This window comes from Orbilia oligospora, assembly GCF_000225545.1.
Source record: "Orbilia oligospora ATCC 24927 unplaced genomic scaffold scaffold00210, whole genome shotgun sequence".
NCBI lineage: Eukaryota > Fungi > Ascomycota > Orbiliomycetes > Orbiliales > Orbiliaceae > Orbilia > Orbilia oligospora.
This window is the reverse complement of record NW_011645767.1, coordinates 994,568-1,016,826: the sequence shown is the minus strand read 5'-3', so window position 1 is coordinate 1,016,826 and position 22,259 is coordinate 994,568. Positions and strand designations below refer to the sequence as shown.

The 22,259-nt window shown below is 44.4% G+C and overlaps 7 protein-coding genes across 7 annotated transcripts; 4 read left to right on the top strand and 3 right to left on the bottom strand.

Moving 5' to 3' along the window:
* Positions 1-5,097: 5,097 nt before the first annotated feature.
* AOL_s00210g286 (uncharacterized protein) lies at positions 5,098-5,655 on the top strand (the record flags this gene model as incomplete). Its single annotated transcript, XM_011129088.1, has 2 exons — positions 5,098-5,287; positions 5,351-5,655. 2 exons carry the CDS (start codon positions 5,098-5,100, stop codon positions 5,653-5,655), a joined length of 495 nt encoding a protein of 164 aa, XP_011127390.1.
* A 649-nt stretch (positions 5,656-6,304) lies between these two features.
* AOL_s00210g285 (uncharacterized protein) lies at positions 6,305-6,616 on the top strand (the record flags this gene model as incomplete). The annotated part of the gene is made up of 1 exon (XM_011129087.1): positions 6,305-6,616. The coding sequence occupies one exon, from the start codon at positions 6,305-6,307 to the stop codon at positions 6,614-6,616; it is 312 nt and encodes a 103-aa protein (XP_011127389.1).
* Positions 6,617-9,519: 2,903 nt separating this feature from the next.
* On the top strand, positions 9,520-10,089 carry AOL_s00210g284 (uncharacterized protein; the record flags this gene model as incomplete). The annotated part of the gene is made up of 2 exons (XM_011129086.1): positions 9,520-9,574; positions 9,632-10,089. The coding sequence occupies 2 exons, from the start codon at positions 9,520-9,522 to the stop codon at positions 10,087-10,089; spliced, it is 513 nt and encodes a 170-aa protein (XP_011127388.1).
* A 615-nt stretch (positions 10,090-10,704) lies between these two features.
* Positions 10,705-11,817, bottom strand: AOL_s00210g283 (uncharacterized protein; the record flags this gene model as incomplete). Its single annotated transcript, XM_011129085.1, has 1 exon — positions 10,705-11,817. The coding sequence occupies one exon, from the start codon at positions 11,815-11,817 to the stop codon at positions 10,705-10,707; it is 1,113 nt and encodes a 370-aa protein (XP_011127387.1).
* Positions 11,818-15,383: 3,566 nt separating this feature from the next.
* Positions 15,384-15,959, top strand: AOL_s00210g282 (uncharacterized protein; the record flags this gene model as incomplete). The annotated part of the gene is made up of 1 exon (XM_011129084.1): positions 15,384-15,959. The coding sequence occupies one exon, from the start codon at positions 15,384-15,386 to the stop codon at positions 15,957-15,959; it is 576 nt and encodes a 191-aa protein (XP_011127386.1).
* Positions 15,960-16,366: 407 nt separating this feature from the next.
* AOL_s00210g281 (uncharacterized protein) lies at positions 16,367-18,496 on the bottom strand (the record flags this gene model as incomplete). The annotated part of the gene is made up of 1 exon (XM_011129083.1): positions 16,367-18,496. The coding sequence occupies one exon, from the start codon at positions 18,494-18,496 to the stop codon at positions 16,367-16,369; it is 2,130 nt and encodes a 709-aa protein (XP_011127385.1).
* Positions 18,497-19,262: 766 nt separating this feature from the next.
* AOL_s00210g280 (uncharacterized protein) lies at positions 19,263-22,012 on the bottom strand (the record flags this gene model as incomplete). The annotated part of the gene is made up of 4 exons (XM_011129082.1): positions 19,263-19,498; positions 19,585-20,756; positions 20,811-21,342; positions 21,424-22,012. 4 exons carry the CDS (start codon positions 22,010-22,012, stop codon positions 19,263-19,265), a joined length of 2,529 nt encoding a protein of 842 aa, XP_011127384.1.
* Between the last annotated feature and the right edge of the window lie 247 nt (positions 22,013-22,259).

Genomic DNA, 22,259 nt, shown 5'->3' with positions numbered 1-22,259 from the left:
ATTTATTAAGTCCGGATATAAACGGCGGGGAGGACGGTGGGTGGGAACGTCATAATTCCGAGCCGACCAACCACCCACCCACTCGGCCCCGAGCAGTAGTAAGAAGAAGAAGAAAGGAGAAAGTGGAACTTACAGCGACATAAAGAATGATAAACTCATATGGGATTCCAAATCTTGCGCGAACGAGGTAGTAGACGAAGTAACTGAGTGTTCCGATAGTACCTATCGAGCAGACGAATTGGATGAAACGGAGGAAGTAGTATCCACCATTCGGCCAAGGTGTTGGGTTGCTTCTAGTGTATTTTGCCATTTTTGATGATTCTTCTTAAGTTTTTTTTCCTTCGAGATTCCTTCGATCAAAAGCTGGTTGTTGGTGAAGTTTGTTGGTATGTGTTTATATATGGTATAGAGTTGTGCTTTGTAGGCGATAGGAGAGAGAAAGAGAGAAAAGGAAAGTCGTTACTACGTTGATGAGGGTTTGGATGTTTCTTGTTGGATGATGATGATGATGATGGTGGTGATGGTGATGATGTGGGAGGGAGGATTGGAGGTGGTTTAAAAGGGGCGTTGAAGGGATAGCGTTACAACTCTTGGTAGCACCAGCAGGTACTTTTTTCGTTTCTGTTTCGTGAACCACTGGGGTCTTATTTCGCCTTATTCTCCAGAAAAAACCCGACACACAGAGTGGAAATAAGAGAGAGAGGGGAGAAAGAAGAGAGAAAACCAGAAACTCCTGCGAAAGGGAATTGGGAACCTTGAAGTTTATGAACACAGGAAAAAAAAAAAGTAGAGGAGGAGGAAGGAGAAAAAAGAGGAGGAGAGGTTGCGGCTGGCGAGGCTACTTACTTGTAACGAGTAAGTCTGTAAGTAACTGTCAGCTTGAATAAGATCAGATCCACCTTGCAGAAAACAGTAAAGAAGACCTTAACACGATTATATCGCCCCAAAAGCTGCTGCACCCAAGCTTCTAGCCGCATGGGATCGTGGCCAAGTATTTGAGTTTTTTTTTTTTTGGTACTTCTTCTACATACTTTTTTGTGGGAGCTGAAAAAAGGTCCCCCTTCTCGCAGCCTTACCGGCGTATACTACTGTGTGTAGTATGTAGGCATGTCACCTTTCTTTTCTTCTTTTTGGTTTCTCGGTAAAGGCTGGGGAGCAAAGAATAGGTGAAGGGTCTGATAATGGGAATATTCTAAAATCGGTACTGTACTTTCCAGCCGCAGCAGGCAGGACTCGATACCAGAGTGGGTGCGTGTGTGCGGCTGAGCTTTTTTGCTTTGTGCTTCCAAATTCTGCTACCCTTGTAGATATTCCCGAGGTATTACCTAGGTACTTTTGGCCCAGACGATACCTTGGTGGGTTCACTCAAAACGGCATTGTCAGAAACTGGTATCTACCGATTTTCTTGGCGGGAACGGACGAGACATTGTACATGGATGTCTTTACTTCTCTTCGACTTTTATAATTGTAGTCTTCGAAAGATCTCCAGTTCGTATAATCCCTTCATGGGAAATGATTTGGATATATACCATTATGTAGGGAAGTTATCTGGAATTCAGCCATAAACATATTGTACTCGTTGATCGATAAAGGCAGCCTTAGCTAGCTACAAAGCAAAGGAAGCCCAGGATCAGCATAAATATGTGCATACTCCCCCAAGAAAAACGGCTGACAAGCAGCTAGATCGTATTTAGATGATGAGATTTCTCTTGGGTCCATAAGCTCACCCTCTTTCTAGCTAGCTAGCTAGCTACATAAACACATAGTTTGACGTTATGGTGGGATTATCATCTTTTCAGCCTCAATGCCCAGACGAAGCTATTGTCATGCAATGTGTAACTTAAGTTAAGTATAGCTTGTGTGGAAATCCAACGAAAAAGCTGTAATGTACTCGGTAAGGTGTAAGGCGGCAATTGATTCATACTGTTAATTCTCAAGGGGCCGCGTTCACACGAAGATCTCGAGGACCCTTGACTTTATCCACAGTGTAGTGTAGAATTCACATCTCATCCTCAGTTAAAGATCACCCCATATATCTCCACCCTGCCCATCCACAAGCATGCTTCTTTTTCAAAAGGTGAGTGTCAGAGAGGTTGAAAGGTAAGAGAGAGAGAGAGCTATCAAAGCTCAGGGCTGTGCAAACAAGAAAGATAATTACCCTTTTCAATCCTTTGCCCAGATCTTCAAATCCTCACGCTGTACACCCGCCAAGAATTTCTAGTGGGGTACCAGTTTGTTCGTTTTTTTAGGATTCTTTAAATAGAACACACCGCGCCCGGCCACAAAATCCCTGGGATTTCAGGAACATACCCTTGTTCCTTGGGGTTTGTTGTCTTGGCGCAAGGGAGGTTTTGACTGTTTTTGGGGATGTGAATGGGGTGCAAGGGCATGTGGGATTCGATTGGGTGAGGTACGAAGATGTAGAAATGGGTGAGGCTGTGCTGCTGCCATTTAATTCTTTAAATTGATGGATTTGAAGGTGAATGGATCGATGTTCATGTATATACAACGTATGCGGTTTACTCGTGATTTTGAGTGTGTCGTTTGAGTTGACGCGACGATGCAACTGCTTGTCGATTCAGGAACCGAATTCCGAGGTTCCCTTTTTCGTCCGTGGAAGCGAGCGTATTTCTGACAGGGTGTTGGACACCGGCGTGTCGCAAAATCGGATTCTTCAAGTTCGAATTCGTTTGGAGATACTAGATGCATTCATCTAGATCAACTAGCTTTTGGTACGCTACTACTGCGAATGTCGAATATCTTATACCGGAAAACAATTCTGCGATATTTGATGTTTGTGCTTTATACGATATCTACATATATACATTGTATGCACTAATTTCCCCTTTGTTTGCTTGTGTTTCTACCACAGCGTTTAAACGTTTGATGATATATAACAGACTGTTTGATCTTTGTAGCAGATTTGATCCGTCGACATGTCCTGTTGGTATTCAGTTCGCTTTTTAAAGCGGCAGAGTTAGAGGTCGACAAAGGGTGCGCTCGCTCACAACTAATTAATTAATATAAGTATCAATATCCATGAAAACCGGGAATATGATACTTCATACCTTATATATTCGAATTCCCAAGTTTGCCTACTAGACACGCATTCTGTCATATACTAAACCCCTTCCCGTCGACCCCTGCATTAATTTGCACTTCCGTCTACACTTCTGTCCCGTCATATCGATAATATTATATTATCATAAGCTGTATTATATTATACATTGCGTTATATATATTCTAACCAAATGTGCACCCAACCGAACTACCATTTCACTCTCTGCGGTCACTCTACTCTATTCCCTGTCCAGAAATGTAGGAATATAGTCTGCATAGGCACGGATATTGATGATGATATCCCGGTGAAGGAACTTGTGGTGGAAGGATATTGTAGACGGTGTCAGAGGAGGTTTATAAAGAGAATCTGATTTTTTCCTATTTTCCGGGACGGAGTAACGTTTCTTTTCCTTTGAATCGGGGTGATCGTTTGTAGAGGATGTAGTCCGCTAGCTATAGCTACTTAAGGAGTTTTCATGCGAAGAGCGTGATACAAAGCGAGCCAGCATTTGATCATAGATACAGGTTCAAGCAAGGTGAATCTGGGCTTGGAAGTCTATCTCGCCTGCTACTCCTGGGGGTTTTCCCTAGAGAAATCGATAACGGCTGCCTCTTAATATTGGCTGTTTGAGGGACATGTGCATGCTAGGGTCCTCGTCATATCCCTCCTAGCCTTATGGATAGCTCTACCCGATATCCGATCGTCATATATTTGGCCGCACCCACCCGCCACTCGAACAAATTTGAGGCTTGTGCGACCCGATCCAGATCTTCGTCCGAAACCGGAAATACCACACACTCAACGCAATTCGAGAAACGATGAAAGAGCTACATCAACAAAACTGTACTATTCTGCAAATCGGAAACACACCCCGGAAGCCATACAAAAAAAAGCCTTTAAGATCTTGAAAACGAAATAAGTCCACTTATTCTCAAAAATAATGCGTCGGAATAAAAATTAAACCAGTCAAAAGGAGAAACGCAATCACTTTGGTTGCGGTTGCGTTGAATGGATCGGATATTGGCGGGACCTTTACATTGGAGGTTCCATCGTATCGATATTGAGGTTGTGTTCCCTCTGGATCGTCTAAGTCGAGGCGTTGGTATCTGTAGTGCAAGAACTTTGGCTGGGGAGGGGATTCGGGAGTGCTCATAGTTTAAGATCTAGTGTTTTATTTGATGGTGTGTATATCTCTGAGGAGGAGGGGGGGAGGATGGCGCTTGAGTGATCTCGTATATTAGAGTTTAGGCGATAGGTAATATACTTAGAAGTAATATATTAAGTAGAGGTTATGGGGTTTGGTTTGGTATGGTCTGGAGGCAAGACGGGTGCGCATGCGAGTTGACAGTTGAGGAGTCTGGCGGCGAGACAAAATATGGCGATATGATCCTAATCCTAGATTATATCAATAACCTGTTAAAACAATGACTAGATATGTAGATATGTGTCGCAAAATCGGGAACTAGCGAGTCTGAAACCTTAATGTATACTATTGCTGCATCTAGATTATACAATACTAAAAAGTTCATTGCATTGAGCTTCTATGATATGCTCTAGGCTTAAATGTGAAGGACAGTCAAATTAACAAACTTTTAGCCGCGTGAGGAGAATTGAATCTGTTGAGCTTGCTCTTAGAGAATTGTAAGGACGACAAGGCTGATTAATATTGGAAGGTTCCACCATCCAAACTAGCAAACGATCCATTGCACACTTGCCTCTCCTGCTAGACTTTTAGCAAACCGGTTTTGTTTCCTGCGAGCAAACATATAAACCTATGTTGATCTTGAAATATCCAAATCAAGCTCACACTGACTAAAAGAGTAGCTGGAATAAGGTCGTACTATCTCTTCTAGTCCTTCATATTCCACCACGTCTTTCCTAATAACTTCTATAAAAAGGGTACCAGACTTAATAGAAAAATAAGTCTCTTCTCCAAATACCCTTACGCCAATACTATAACGTCTCTATCTTACTCACCTGGAATCACAAATCTTTTTCGGCTAGTTCTTCTCGAGGCCATAATATTTTATACAGAAATGTGTATCGTCAACGAATATATCTCCCGTACAGGCTGCGGCCACAATGTCGATGTATTTAGGAGATGCGCAAAGGCTATCAATGAAGGTCAAATACAATGTGACTCAACCTATATCGCCAAACCTATCTCTTTGGAGAACAAGCGCTGCGAAAATTGTGAAAGCAACGATAAGAATGAAGTCCCTCAAAGTTAGTAAAAAATATATCTAGCTTCAGAAACTATTTACTAACGGTTAAAATTATATATCGCAGATCAAAAGCCAAAACCAAACCGGGCTAAAGATCTTTTCGACAAACTTCTGCAGTACCCCCGTCGTATTAAACATGATACTCACGAGAGATTTTCTCCCCCAAGGCGGCAACAAGTGGCATCGATGGCTAATGGGAGGTGGAAAGGGGGCCAGGGAATTAGAAAGACACGACCTAAGTCGAGGAAAAGGGATCGAATCGAGTTCGATGCGGCCTGCGTTGATTACCTGACCATGGAGCTTGACTATGGAGAAGCCAAAGAAAATAATCGACTTAAACCCGGTCGTAAGCACACTGGGCCTGTATAAATTTGGCGCACATGAAGTTGGAAGATGACTACCTTTAACGTCGCAGGACGAACCGGTTATGGTAGACACACATAGCTCTATAGCTGTATTTGTGGTATAGCTATTATCTTCTTATTATATTGAACTGTCCCCCCAAAACAATTTTACTACTCTTCATTATTTTTATCCCCCGATTGTACGATTTGCTTCCTTTTCCTTTTGTTTGAATTGTTCATGTATTGACTTTGAGAGTTTTTATAATTCATTGAAGTTTGAACCTTTGAACCCTTTTATGAGGGTAGGGAAAACACGCATAAGATCCCCTAGGTTTCCGTCTTCGAGCCATTTTGTCTCAGAAACTTGCTGGGCCCATGCATGCGTGGGGTTTTGTAGGGGTATTACCTGCGTATATCTGTCTAGCTGTTATAATTTTGCCTTGGAGTTCCTAAGAGATACTAGATTTAGATACTTTCTCCAACGAGAGTTTGAACTTTGGCCGTCCGTTTTGAAGATAAAATTTCAAGAGTTCGATTTGAACCTATCCAGGATTATCACAGCAAACACGAACACAGAAAAATACCAAATTTACATATACGGCCCTTACACATATATAATATATCCTGCAGTCTGAAACCTAGGAGTCAACAACGTAATCCCACTCCATTCTAAAATGTGCACTCGAAAAATCAAAAGGTGTTTTCAGTGTAAATACTTTGGCGTCGTCGATGTAAAACACTGTCCAGGGAGGGATGCAGGTCTCTTCGGTGCCTGCATAGGATGGCTTGCTGAAAGGACGTGGTATATCGAGTGTCCCGCTTGTTGTCGTTCAGGATCTCCATCGGAAAACCATCTTCTTGCTGATACCGATCAGCCTGAAGTCATTGATTCGGGTAGCGGAGAAATGAGTTATCATGATTCTGGTTCCGATGATCTAGATTTAAGGTCTGGAGAGGCTACAACTGAATGGTCTCCTCTAGATTAGAGTAATTCAGTCAGTTCATATTGTTTAGTTTCTTCCGGTTAGTTGTGTAACACAATTACGGGAAAATTGGTTTCAAGAGTTTATCCAAGTAGTTTACCGCAAAACCCACCATGCGGTGCTGGGCCGGGCTCGTTTGCGAGGTGCAATGATTGTCGAGTTAGAGATTATTTGAATAACAAACCAACTGCCCAAACCTCTAATTTCCGATTAATAGTCAAATAACGCTAGAGAAAATACTGCTGGGTCAAGATATAAGCCTATGCTCCTTGGGGAAATAAACTATAGCCAGTTAGATAGTAGTACATGGCTGTTATGCAAGAACTATTATACTTAGAGCCAACCGCTCTAAGTATTCTGGTTTGTGAGAACTAGATCTATAGAGACGGGCTAGATCCAAGTATATAGCAAGGGATATGTGTATATGTAAATCGTATTATAATTTATAAAGTTAACCAGTCCACGTGGTTGGTGCCTAGTTAATCTTTATCTGTAGCCCAACTAGCGCTAACGGCGCATATCATGTTAACTATTGGGTAGGATTAAGCCCAGGGTACCCGCCTATCTGTATAGATTTAATATGAATCTAATCTCTATATCAATTCAACTTGAAAACAGAGAATAATTCATATTTTTTGAAGTGGCGCCATGGCTGGGCAATATAGTTAGAGGGGCCCTAGGGGAACGGAATTATATTTCCGCGATGTGACTATAGTTCTATGTATGTTTCCCATGGCTTGAGTTAAACAAAAGAATTCTTAAGCAGTCTGTGTTTGAATTGCCTAGGGCTGGTTTAAAAGCCAGGTCTCAAGCCTAAGCCCCGGGCCTCTCGTTTTCGAGATTCGGGGGTTAGAGTCTCAGTTGCAAAATGACTTCGGAGTCATGAGTCAGTAAACTTCCGAAAGATAAAGAATTACCTTGGAGGAAAAGAAACAGCAAAATTAAAGCTGTAAGCGGTCCCAAACTATACGGCATTGTGGCTGCACCAGGAAGAATCGCATCGCATATCCGAGACTTTAGGCGTTGAAGGATACATGCATGCAGTGCGAATTAATTGCGAAAAAAAACAAAGGAACAAAAGGCATATTATCAAATTTTAAGGGAATAGCATATCGTATAGTCAAACCCCACGCGTGGGGAGCTTTGCATTTCATTGCATGGGAAAGAGAAACAAAAATCGACAAGAAGGTGACGTTAGTGTTGGTGCCTTCCTGCTGCCTTGATATCGATGATAAAAAAAATTTCATTGTGGGGGTTATGTATCTCATTTGTATCTCTTCCCCGCTTCATATCATGGGGGTGCCCGTGGAAGTGATTGGATTATCTATTCGTATACGATCCTGGATTTCCCGAGAAGTTGGGTTTAGTGAAAGACTGTGCTTGGGGACGACCGTATATCTTGTAGACGGAAATCCCTCAAACCGTGCTTACGAAGCTGTGTAACACCCCACCCTGCCTCCCTTGCAGAGGTTCGGGATGGGGTTATTCTCGGCGAGAGCTTGCTGGCCTAGGTATGGGGGTTTATGATATAGACCGAGGTAACATCCTTTCGGCCGCAACTAGACCTAGGACCAGGACGATCTGCTAGTTGTCGATATCGATCTTGAGTTCATCGAAAGTCTCTGTATTTCCGATCTCATGCTCCGAACCTAAAGGGAAGAGTACCCAGAGTAAGAATCCAAAAGAGGAGAAATTGTCTCGTCAACATTTCAAACCGGCCACTTGGCAGATTTCTCCATCCTCGAGACCCCATGAATTTGAAGCGTATAGAGTCCCAGAACGATGAAAAGCTATTGAAGCCTCTACTATAGTGACTGAATGTTACCACCCCATCATTGTATCCATATTATTTTGATGACCGTTAGGTGTCGGAATTTCGAAATCTTTCCCCAGATCACGTCATCTCGTCACCCCAAGTAAGACGTATATTACTAGTACTCTTGAGGCGACTCCGCAAAATTTGAAAGTTTTCCATCCCCTATTAGGGATCACCGTCCACGATATTTTTCTCCACGACATTCAGTTAAATTCGAAAATGGCCGAACGATAGCCTACAAACACCATTATATCGAACTTCACCGATGGGCATTAGGACCTCTCGATCAAGGGTCTGGGAAAATCTGGGGAAAACAATCCTACCGACATCGACGAATAGACTGCTCACGCGACCGACAGAGACCTCGATGGCGCCAAAGTATGGGTTAAAAGGCAGCATACTTTGACACGACAATCCCTAGACGGCCTCCGACTTAGTTCGACATACAGTTACATAACAACTTTAAAAATAAAGCAGGAAGAATTTTCGTTCAACTCGTCGGGCCGCGGGAAGCGTCTACAGGGTTAGGCTGTGCACTGGACCAGCCCTCGGACTTCTATGGCTATTACATACACGTCTCTGGGATATCATCACAGCATGGGCATGCAACTTTCGTATCCTACTAACCAACCTATGATGGAAGACTTAATGGCCAGATTCTACGAGTATAGGTTGCTGTCGCGAGCAATAACGAAACGGAGACGACAATCTATCGCATACCTCATGATATGAATCGATTATTCCGCCGTACCGCAGCCGTAAATATGTGCCCCAGGAAACCTTCTGTGAACTCGATCATCTCCAAAATAAATCGTCGGATCAGGGGCGGAATCCTCATCCTCATCCTCGAGAAGTATTGCGATAGATCTGTGTTCGAAATTATGGTTCAAAGTCTAGAGCCCAGGATACGGCGGAGTTACTTTGCCTACAGTCACATTTCCCGGATAAGCGTATAAAACGACTGGATAGTTTTAAACTCGAAAGTTCTTACCAACACCGACCTAACGTCAACTTCAAATTCCCTAGACTACAAAGCGTTCGCATAAAAAGAAAAAACATTCCCAAGCTAGATAGAGAAATTGCCGTAGCCATGTGCAAGCAGACAACAAAACATTGCCTTAACTGCGGATTCAGCAAAGATCATGGTTGGTCAGTTTGTAATAAAGCTGACCCGAACTATTTCTTTATGTGCAACAATATAGATCGGGATTCAAACAAATTTTTGGCCAAATATTGCTGCCAATGCCCATTCGGGGAAGCTAAACTCCAAGGAGAGGAGCCAGTTTGCATTTGCAAAAAGGGGCCCAATGATCTCGACACAAATTTGCTATCCCAGCAGCTTGAGGGATCTTTGACCCTGGAAGATACCGAGTTCAAGACATGTAAAGAGTTGGCTCAAAGGTTTTATGAATCATTGTCTCTCGACTATCCCAAGGCCAAGATAGATAAAGGGCTAGCTCAAAAGCTTGAGGAATCATTGACCATCGATGATACCGAACAAGAACCTGGTACTCCGGGCCCGTCTCGAAACCGATATAGATCTACCCCGCAGTCGTCTCGTACTCGGACTAGAAGTCCCTATTACATGTCTCGTGACAGATCTAGAAGCCCACCTCGTAACCGAAGCCCACGTCCGTTCCGTGACAGGTCTAGCCCATAGCCCTCCCGTGACAGTCCTGCACGCGGTCGGGAATTTAAGCTATGCACAGTATATTGGTCCAATTATGGAACTTTATAATTAGTGCCATTATTCGGGTCTCATAATATTGGTATAGATCTGCTCTAAAGTCGCTAAATCGATAATTTGTTGAATGGAAATTAAAGCTAGCCAAACCTCAGCTGGTATTAGTCGAGTTCATTTAGAATCTATTTTACTCTACGATAGTAGTATGCAATAGACAAATTTAAGATTGATATGCTTTTTCTTGGCCAGCGCCACGCTAATGGAATCTATTAAGTACACGCTCTCTTGGTCATAAAGTTGGATATATGTCATCCTTTCTGCCATTGGCATCCATTTCCATGATGTGATAGACAATCATCGCACATATAGCCTTGACACCTGCTACAATGTTGTAATTGCCGACAGCCACAGGAAAACTTTCTGCACGCTTCGCAGTTGAATGATTTATTCATCGACCGTCGCTGTAGGAGACATATATGCCGAGAGCAATAAAGACACTTTTCGGTTTCGAGTTTGAGGCACTCTGGATGGTTGTAATGTCGGTTATCATGCCATTTGCATTGAGAAGTTCGGCATAGGGTAGTTGTGAATTCAGATGGGATCCGAGCCGGGGTTGAAGTTGCTTGGTTCTTTGTTAGCACTGGTTTCTTTGGTCATGGGAACATAGGAAGATTGAATAAACTTACCCGGACGTGGAGATTTTGAAATCTTGCTATCTTTGACACAATCTACGCAGAGATAGGTCTCACAAATCTCACAAGACGACTCAAACCGGCACTTCGGACAGATCTCAATCTGTAAGTACTTTTTGCAACTACCACATTGTACCTTTTCTCCAATGCATAGCATGAATATCGAATGGTGGGTGCTTTCACATTTTCCGACATCTGTCTCAAAATTCCTTATGAAGAACTGGACACCAATCTGGCTAACTAGTCGGTGTCCATTCTCTGGACTTTCGTCGAGTAGTACTTGAATCCCGTCTATGTCCCATATTCGTAGTCGTTGGATCTGCTCTGCTGGACTTTTTGATTTGGAGCGTTCCTGATTTACGCCATTGAAATAATTGACTTCCTCTATATGTGCTTCCGATGTCTTTTTAAAAAGTTTATAAAGAAGCTGGAGATTGACATTCCAGCAGTGTCGAAGTGAAAGGGTGGTTATATTTTGGAGCTTCCTCAGGAGGTGACCGACATCGCCGGCGTCGATGTTTGTGCCATCGAGGATTAAGGAGGTAAGAGTTTCGAATGCGCCAATGTTGTACAAGCTCGAATTTAGCTTTAGGAAATCGCGGTCTCCAGCGGAAACATCAATGATGACGAATTCTCGACCCCCAACATAGCCTTCTCGCGAACTCGGTGGTACCCCTAACGATAATCTTCGTATTCTGGGATCGGGATTAGGGTAGTCAACTTTTCGGGTTGATAGGCGATTGAGTAGCCAGGCCCACCTGCCCTTATCTTGAATATTTGTTTGATGTAGTTTGCAAGTATTCCGGAGATTGATTATGTCTTCGATATCAAGATAGCTGGATATTCCTTGCGCAGTCGGATATGGCGATTCAAACACTCGTTCGAGGAAGTCCGAAAGCGGCGCTGGCGCAGGATAAGATGAGATCGAAGGTGGAGAACCGACTGAACTTGCATGAGGACTGGAAACACCAGCTATTGTCAATGACAATAGTGGTTGGTTCCCTTCCTTCATGTCTGATCTGTCTGATATTTGATGAAATGGCGGGGAGAAGATTGGAGCGATATGGCGTGCTGGATGCAGGTATGTCGCAATATTGCAATGATTTGTAAGCCCTGTCAGATAATGCAACAAACGGTGAGAAACTACGTCGTTCTTTTCAAACCATTTAAAAAATTATTTTTTCATTGCAGGAATCTATCTTGACATTTTTTTGTATGATCTAGCACGAGCCTTTATAGAATTTAGGAGGGATATTTCGGGACGATTTTATATGCGCCGTTGTGTTTGAAGCAACGAAAACGTTAGAAAGTATCGTCCCACGTTTAAGTACTGCAGGTTCGACCGGGGACGATGCGCAGATGTGGGGCCTGGTGTCGACTCAATCAGGCAAACTCGAGCTCCCCAAAAGATGCAAATTTGCTTCCTATCGCTGTATGCCTACGGGGTTCTCGAGCGCCACCGCCTCATCTGCGGAAACTTTCCCAGGTATTCCCAACCCAGAAATATTATTTATAAAGTTAATTCGGCTCGGGAGAACCGAACTTGACAAGTGGGACGAGGGCACGGGCAATACCCCAGGGCTCAGGTCTAGATTGAGCGGTCCTTGCTCTTACTTGCTTGATGCTTTCGTGGGGTTACGCGACGACACACATAGTAAATGCAGCTGTGCATCAGTTGAAGCAATATTTCTCCTCATTAAGGCCATGGGAGGGGAAGGTTATCCAATCGGCTGGGCCCAGTATTTACCCCAAAATCATCCGATCAACGTGTTCAACATATCCAACCTAAAACGTGGCTGTCGATAGTTGATAGTTGATGGCGTCTTTTGAAGTGCCATTATTATTGACCAGTGACCTCATCAATGATTCCTAATCTCGTGAGTAACTTGCCACTTAAAATCTAGTATAGCGCGGCAACCGAAATACTGTGCCGTAACTGATTCCTTTCATGGCGTCACGCAGACAGATTCCCATCGTAGAGAAGCTCATGTTTGTTGTTTAGCTGAGATGCCACTTGACTAAACGTGGGGTGGATATAGGGTTAAATATACGCATTTCGATTTTTCTGGCAAGCAGTTTATCGGACCTGAGCGACACGATTCTGAAGCCATGACTAGTGGGGTATAAAAAATGCTTATTAAACTCAAGGTTATTCGCGGCTGAGAGATAGGTGTCCTGCGCACGCGACCCATATAAGAATTGGTCCTATCGACTAAACCTAAAGCGACGAAGCTTTGTCGATACCCCTTGCTACTACCATTCATGGTAGGTAAACTGAAACTTGCAGATTCAAAATGGGAAAACAATTCTAAACTCCCACTTTCGAGAACACTTGATCGCTTTAACTAAACTAAAGCGGAATATAATTAGCTAATTAGTGCCGCATGGTCCAGCAGCCTAGTGGAGCCCGATCGCCAGAGCCCGTTAACTCCATTATCGGTGGGGGTAGGGTTTAGCGATACATTCCAAGCAGCAGGGTTCTTTCATATTCTATGGTCTCGACTTTGCTTAAAAATGAGGGTAAAGGAATTCGAATCATTCCGTTTCGTTGGAAGTGTCGGGGCAACTGAACAGGTTCAAATAAACGAAGAGTAACTGATTGGATTGTTACAGGTGGGATAACTAAATGTTCCGCGAAACAAAGAAGTGGGTCTTATAGTTAGCTCACTCACCTTCCCCGAGGTTCGATGTCTATCGATTCGCGTAACAAGTGCTGTATCTTAGTTGATATCGTGATTATGTCTAGACCGTCAAGCGTCGCCAGCGGGCCAGCTGTCCATTTTATACATATGCGTCCCGGCCCTTGAAACGTTCAAAACGCATGCGTTACCCAGATCTCTGGCACGAAGCCTTGACCGAACTTTATTTATTTTCCCCTATCAAAAAATGAAAATGTCTTGCATCATTGAGGGGTCGTTGTCGTATATTCGTGACGACAGAAGAATCACCAAATAGCCAATCCAAAGGCTGCATTCCATGGTGGTGCAATTGTGGAGAATTATGCTGTCATATACACAGGAAGCTAAACCAAATTGGTCCATGAGTATTAGCCTTAATACTCGAAGCCACAGATGTGGCTAGTGAAGCAACATCTGTTAGTGTCCAAATCTTTGGTTTTCATTTCCGAAATGCTACTATAGCGCATCAAACGTGAATGGAGCACACCAATAGCTTCACTCATCACGGTGGCTTTGGTTTACACTTATAACTCTAAAGCAGGCTGGCATTCCAACGTTCTCGCCCAGCTTAATATTGGAAGCGACTCATGTCACACAACAGTTGGTAACACAAAGATAGAAATCTTGTCGACAACACAACATCAGGGTCAGAAATCCAACAATGTTGGACTAGTACGGGCTCTTGTGTTGCCTGCTGCTGGGATAGAGGCTGGATATCGGTATATCTTACGTCTGCGTCCGCTTTGACCCAAGTAACCCTCACTTACAAGGCTCTTTGAGTCAGGGTAATATTTCTAGACCTTGAATACGGGAGGTTTTTGCGCTAGTTATCAGCCCCGACTCAAAATCAATAGTAATATAGAACCCACATGGGCTAGCTTGCATGATAGGCTTTGTCCATAGACATGAATTGTGTTGTATATGATCCTATGGAACAGTAGCAGCCAAGCTTAAGGTCTAAGATATTCGGCTGAAAGCTCCAAGACAAACACCGTATCTGTCGGTCATTAAAATCTTATTATCACGATTAGAACAATTATATTATAATCATCCGTTCTGCCGTAATTTAGCACTAAAGTGTAGCTTTATAGTGTATATACACTAACTACCCCAGTTTGCAACATTTGGATCAGTCAGCATAAGCACCGAATCGAGCACAGCGTGTCCCGCGCTAACCGAAACTGGGGCGGGCTGACCCCAATCCCTTCTCGAAATAGAAAGAGGCGAAGTTCTTGAACTTGTCCAAGAGGCCAAAAGTAGGTTATTCGACCTAGTTACCACTTTTCCTTCCTTAATCGTCTGTGCTTTCTATGAATTATGTGTTTTTGGTAGTGATGTGTACCATACAGCCCTACGAGGCTCTTTTGGGACAACCACCCTAAGAAACAAGATCCGAGGGAGCTAACAGTTAGTGGTTGTATGTTCCATGACTCGGCCCGGATTTTTTGATTACCTGATTGTGACTTTTTTGTTTCAGTAATATACATCCTTTAGATTCCAGCCCAGACTTGCCGTGCTTTCTGGGCGGGTTCTTGATGTCAGCTTGAACTTCAGCTATTAGTCTAGTGTAGGAAAGCGCTCAACAGGATTAAGTTAATCGATAGTGTATGCATGCATGCATAGGAGGCAGTGCTGACCGAAGCTCAAAAGACTTGTGCTACAGTATACTGAAATGCCTTGAAGCTAGCTATCTATACCGTGAGGTTCACGATCTCTTTTTTGTATATATAGGACTGGCATTGAGCCTCTCAACTGACTTTTTTAATCATCATCCCACAGCCAGAAACAGCAGTCTACAAAAGCATCTTCGCTTCTCAATTACCAATTTAATCCGCTTCTTCACTTTCATAATTAGAATCTTTAATTCTTTTCACTTTAAAAAACAATTTGAACCTTCAAAATGTTCGCTGCTAAGACTATCACCATCTTCGCCGCAGCTTTAGCTACCCTCTACTCTGCAGTCTCCGCAGCTCCAACCCCAACAAAGAACGAAGTCGCCGCCCGCCAGATTGCTCCTGCCGGCGCCACTCATTCCGTCGTTGTCGGCCGCGGTGGTCTCCGCTTCGACCCAGACAACATCGTCGCCGAACCCGGTGACATCGTTGAATTCCACTTCCTCCCACGCAACCACTCCGTTGCTCAATCTAACTTCGCCAATCCATGCCAGCCAATCGGTTCCACCGCTTTCTTCTCTGGCTTCGTCCCCATTGCTTATGGACAAGCTCCTGATGTCTTCCAGATCACCGTTGAAGATAGAAATCCAATTTGGTTCTACTGCTCGCAGACTACGGGAAATCACTGCCAGAGCGGTATGAGCGGTGTTATCAATCAGAACTTTGATTCTAATGAGTTCACCCTTGCTAGGTATAGGGCTAGAGCTGCTGAGATTGGTGGTGTTTCTACTTCTCCTGCGGCTGTTGGTGGTAACCTCGCCGCTCGCGTTCTTCCTAACCCTAACCCACTCAGCGGATTCTAAGTTACTTTTGCTGAGTGGTTAGACTAGTAGGTTATCGGGGGGTTGCAAGTGGAGTATGGTGGGATGAAGAAAGTTTGGAAAGAATATGGACTCAAATATGCATAGCATCGGGCGTTTTTTTGTTTATTATTTCATCTTTTATGATATGGGGCGCTTAGTTTAGACATTCTTTTATTGTATTTACCGGAATGACAGATGATTTGGACCCTCCTTATGTTGTTTTATGTTATAGCACCAAAATATGAAAATGACTTTCTGGCTTTCCATTTTGAACCTTCCACCCAAGACCTATCGATTACAAAATATTGATCACTCTAGGCAATTGACAGTTCTTACTTGAACAATGTTAACTACATTTCCAGAACAAAGATCATAATCTTATAACTCACCTCAGCCATGGCACAGTATTATTCCTGTGAACTAGAAGGTTCAGAATTAAACCTCTGAAACTGCGGCAACGGCGCATCAGGACCAATAACCTCTTCCTCTTCCTCTGCCATATTCCCAGGGTTATCCCCAGGCTCAGTAGAAGGACTCGGCGGCCGCCCCAAAAGCTCCGGCGGTATAAACCCGCCAAAATTAAAACCCGGAGGCTGCAAAACCCCCCAATTCCCCTCAACAACAGGTTGCGGTATAGGCAGCGGAGGCTCTAAATCCGGAATATTCCAACCGGCTTCATATTCATCATCCGCCTCCACTACTAAATCATCCCAAGCATCTATCTCAGGCTGTAGATTTCTATTAACCCTTCTAGCACCCGGTTGGTTTCTCATAATCCTAGATCTAGCACCTGCCCAATTTTCAAACCCTTCGGCATCGCTGTCGATTAAGAATCCCAAATCGTCTCGTCGGAGTGGTCGTCTTCGTCGTTGTCGTTGTCGTCGTCGTTGGTTAGCCCAATTGGGATCTCGTACCATGGTGATCTGTCTTGCACGGTTGTTTGCGTTTTCATTTTGAAGGCGTAGTTGTTCCATTCTTCTATTATGTCGGTTTTGAGCTACTCGTTCGCGTTCACGCTGAGCGGCTACCCTTTCCCCGCCGTTCTGGATGGCATCTTCAAGATCCTCCTCAATTCCTAAAAATGGATTCGGTTGTAAATTTGCAGCCGGTTGATCTGGTAATGCTAGCACTGGTGGCGGACCGAAGGAATTGATCAGTTGCTGTTGAGTGTGGCTGTTAATTATCGGTCTCATATAACTATCCTGAAAGAACATCGGAGTCCCATCTCTTCTCAAAAAGTCCACGAATAAGTCTCTTTCCCTCTGTGTCAATTGTTCAGCCGTGGCTCCAGCGGCAATTCCATGTCGTTCTTTGAACCTCAAAAACGCAATTCTCATGTACTCCTGCCATCTGGCTCTAAGCTCCTGTTCCGGGTCGATATACCACCCGTTTGAGACTAAATCTCCATAAGACCGATGTCTTTGACTCTCAGGAATTGCTGTATAATTCCCAGCAACGATCGCATCATTTCGGCCTTGCATTAATCTACCGTTAAAGGTTACGGGCGCCATCATCGCCATTCTCTGCTGGTCTCGTTGTAGGTCCGCTAGTTGTAATATTCTCCGGGTGTGGTACATTTCTTGTCTAGCCACCTCATCAGGCTCGGTATAATTCTGAAACGCCGCTTCTTCTTCCGGAAACTCGAAATCGACTCCAGCATATCCATCATGATCCTCCATCGATGGATTATATCCCATATTCTCTTCGTCATTAGCTCTTTGTCGTGGCGCCCGTAACCCACGTGGTGGACTAAAGCCGACTGAATCTTCTTCTTCCTCTTCCTCCACAGCGGGGTTATAAGGCTGCCTCGGGGGTAACCTTCGTAACGCAAGAGTATCCGAATCCGAACTCTCCTCATCATCATCATCATTAAAAATATCCCCCACCCGCGCTACATTACCCTCCCCTTCCCCCAAACTCTCAGAATCTGGATCCTCAGAAGTAATCCAATCCTGACCAGCCCTAATAACAGGCTGCCAATCATACCCCACATCTCTAACCATAACATCAGTCCTCCTCCACCCTTCCCCCGTAGCCCAAATAACCGTCCCAATCCTTCCAATATCTCCATTCTCATACCCAACATTCTCATCCCACGTTCTCCACGGATAATTCCCTTCGTCTACAACCTTAAAATGCGTGACCTCCCCCAGGGGGCTGAAAAAAAACTCCTCGGAGTCAGGCATACCGTAATACCTCGCCACCATGACTAATTGTGAATCCAAACAGTGCTGGGGTCCCGGAGCTGTTGGGTTTGGATCGAAATAAAATGCAATGGCGGGTGGGGGGCGGGTGTTATAACCTGTATCTAGTCCCTCAGGTGTGGAACGCATGGCGATCGACATTACGATTCTGGGGTCGCTGGTTATTGGTGGGATACGGTTACAGGATTGGTCGTCGTATGCTCGGTATTGGGGAGCTCGTCCTTCGCCGTAGAGGTAGTTGTCGAAGGCCATTTCGAAGCTACCGAGTACGAAACTTGGGAGGGTTGAGAGGAGGAGGCATAGTGCTGCCGTTGAGATGATTGCGGGTTTCATCTTGACGGCTGAATTTCGATATACAGAGATATGTCAGTATTTGTTATCTATTATTGTAAAGAAATCCTAGTAGAAATGCCTGGGTCTAAGCCTCGAGAACACGAGGAAGTTGTTTTCCATTCCGTTGAATTAATTCAATATGCATGTGCCACATGGCTGGGTTTGCGGTAGTTTACCATCCATGGGGAAGCTTCGAAGATGCATTCGACGAAACTGGCTCTTCTTCTCGCATAAAACACATGACAGGACTACTTGATTAGTTATAATTTCAACCTCATAACCGCTTAGAAGTGAACCTTTAACATCAACATAAAAAGCGTTCCCTACAGCTACACTACAGCTATTCTAACATCAAACTTCTAAGCTGAAGTTTTGAAATATATTTCCAACACAGCCCATTGTGGCATTTTATGATCTTAGTTAATCTCAACCTCAATGACAGGAGTCCAATATCAACCATTCATTCTAGCCTCCTCGAAAACTAATTATAATAGTATGGACAAGTCCCAGTACCGTATATACAATGGAGTAAGAAACCCTCCATAACCAGTATCCAAAACGTGGTAAGTACTTCAGAACAAAAGCGCCCGCTAACCCACCATACAAAAACAGAAAAGAAAAGAAAAGAAAAAGAAACTCCAGCCGTCCAGTCTATAATAATACACATGCATAAATGCCATAGACTAGACATCCAATATATGGCCTGCCTACCCCAAAAAGATAGCCCCCCCCCCAACTTTTATATATCCTCTCAGCTGAATCACATTCACTTCTTCCCTTTCTTCTTCTTCTTCCCTCCGTTCCCGCCAGCAGCGTTATTGCTGCCCGGCGCAGGTCCAACTTTGACCTTCCCACTCTTGTCAACATAAGCCTCCAACCCCGCCGCCTCCAACGTTTCACCATTAACAACCTCCCTCGCCTCCAATTCTCTCAAAATCTTTTGATTCTCTGTATTTCCTTCCATTAAATTCTTAATACACAGCGTCGCATGTTGTTGAATATCTGCCCCCGGGAGAAAACCGTTAGCACCACAACCCCAAAACATTCGTGATAATAGCTGGGAAAGAAAAAAGAAAGAAAAAACTTACATGGATTCTCCTCATCAATCCCAAAACACCCCAGTACTGCCACCACACCCCCAGCCTTCCTAACCTCATCTTGCGTAGCCTTACTCCTATAAACCAACAAACTAACCAACTGCACAAGCGTCCGTTTAATCAACGGCCATCTAAACTCCACCGGATCATTACACTCCATCCCAACCCCATCATCATCCTCATCCTCTTCATCCCCAAGCTCACCCTCCACATACCCACCATTCCTCCTCCTCTTATCTTTCTCTTTCTCCTTCTCTTTTTCTTTCCCACCTGTCCGAGGTACATACTCCACAAAACACTTGAGTACCTCTACGATCTCCTCCACGCATTTTGTTTCTCGGAGGTATACCCTCCCCACCCCTTGTTCGGCAAATAACATCAACAGTTCAAGTAATTGTATCAACCCTTCATAATGTAATTCCACATCATATATCGTTATCCCCGCGACACTAGTAATACTTCTTCCATCTTCTGTCGGTATCTCCGTTATCTCCAACACCCTCTCATTCCCTCCCCCTCCTTTATTCTTCCCGGGGTTATTCGGGTTATTAGGCGAAGCAGTAGCAGAATATCCCATCGCTTTCCCGATCTTTGTAACCATATCTCTAACCGCCGGTCCCAGTTGTCCTTTGAATACTTTAACGGCGAGGAAGTTGACAATCTCCGGTGTGGCTTCGGAATGGTCGATATCGACTTCTGTTGCTGCATCGTCATTTTCCGGACCCGTGTTACCACCATTATGACCGGTAGTTTCTTCAGTAGCTGTATGAATATCGTCAATCCTTGGTGGCCCAAGATCTGATCTTAAAGCAGCTGTAAACTCAGCTGTGAATTCGTCCATCTCACTTTCATCCTCCACTACATTTGGCACCTGCTCTTCATCCCCTATTTCAGGTGGAGGTGGAGGAGGAGGACTAGCCCAATCCTTCCCAGCGGACTCCTCGAGTTTTCCGTCGTAATTTATAAACACACCTGGGTCGGAGATAGTCGGTAAAGCAGCCGGGGCGTATATAGTGTGCAATAACCTCAATATGACCGCTTGTGGTGGTGTAATGGCGTGTATACCCTCGAATTGGTAATTTCGACAGTCGACGTATTCTTTCAGTGTTTCGAACAGGTAGGTTATCAGACCGTTGTGGAGGATTGTCTCCATTATTTCCAAGCTATACAGCGTATTAGTGGTTTTTCTATTCGATGGGAATACGGGGAATACCAACATCAGTTCGAAGTATATATGATCATCAATCTCGTGCCATGCATCCACAAACATCAGTAGTCCAGCCATAAGCCCTATCCCTGCCTCGGCCGCCAACATCATCTTACACCTCATCAACTGTCTTGCGGGGTCTGTCCCATCAATATCCGTAATACTACCGTGAATAATGAGTAACAGCGGCAACATCTCCTTGGCGTTTAAAATAGTTGGTAACATTGTAACAAAACTTAGTTTTGCTGCTTGCCCTCCGCTTCCACTACTAGTTGATCCATTGGGGTTTGGTGAGGGAGGCGGAGACCTTAGTGCTTCTTGGAGATGTAGCTCTTTGATTGGATCGGATGAAGATTTCGAGGATGAGGATGAGGATGGTGCGGCGTCCTTTTGGTATTGTTTTACGGCTTTTCGTTTAGCGGCTTCGAGGAGACGGGTGGAGCCTGGGACGAATAAGTGCATCCACAGCGACATCTTGCGTTTTTCGTTCCCGGAGATGAGGTTATTCAGAAACTGCAGACACGTAATAAGTACCTTGTGATCTATCCCCTCGCACTTCATTAGCATCTCCACCTTCATGAATAACCAACAAGAAACAATAAAACGAAGGAGGGAAAACTTACAACTCTCCTTCTCCGCATGCTTCACACAAATTTCACATAACCGTCTAACCTCCTCCTCAAATTTACTTTCCGCCGCCAAATCCTGTCCCCTCTCCTTCGTCGCCAATAGGTTCCTCCCAAGAATAACCAACTCCCACACCTTCGGCAGCAGATACATCTTATCCCTCCTATCCTTACACGTACACGTCTGCTCCCCGACCCCATTAACCCTCTTCCCCGCCACAGCTCCTCCTACATTCCCACCTGCACTATTCCCAGTCATACCACCCCCAACACCACCACCACCACCAGGTATACCACTTCCATTATTCCCAACTACCGCCCCAGTACCATCAAAATGGTGTTCGCAACCACCCAATTCATCATTCCCACTCCGTAGCGTCTCGGTCATAGCAGTCCATACCCGTGCATTAAAGGCTAGTACCTCTCTTGCTTCCGAACTGGTCTGTGTGCGTTTGACTATGGCGCGGAGTTCATCGTCGCCGAGTTTTTCTTTGTCTGGGGATAAAACGCCGGGATGGGTGAATGAGGCTTGGATGCTGAACAAGACGGCTAGGAGCAGTTCGGGGAGGTATTGGAGTTGTGTCATTTTTTCTTTATTTTAGTTGGAAGGAAAAAAGGCGGTCGTGTGTGTGTGTGTGTGTGTGAGATTATTGTGGATGTGGGGTTTGAGGGGAGCTTGGATAGCTCCGAGTTTTTTTTTCTCGGACCAAGTGAAGCGGCAGAAAAGTTGAATGAATGTTGGTATCGAAGAAAAAGTCGATTCTGGAAGAGACGGAACCGGCGATTAACCGCGCGATGGAAGCTGGAATTAACCAGTACCAGAGATGTTGATG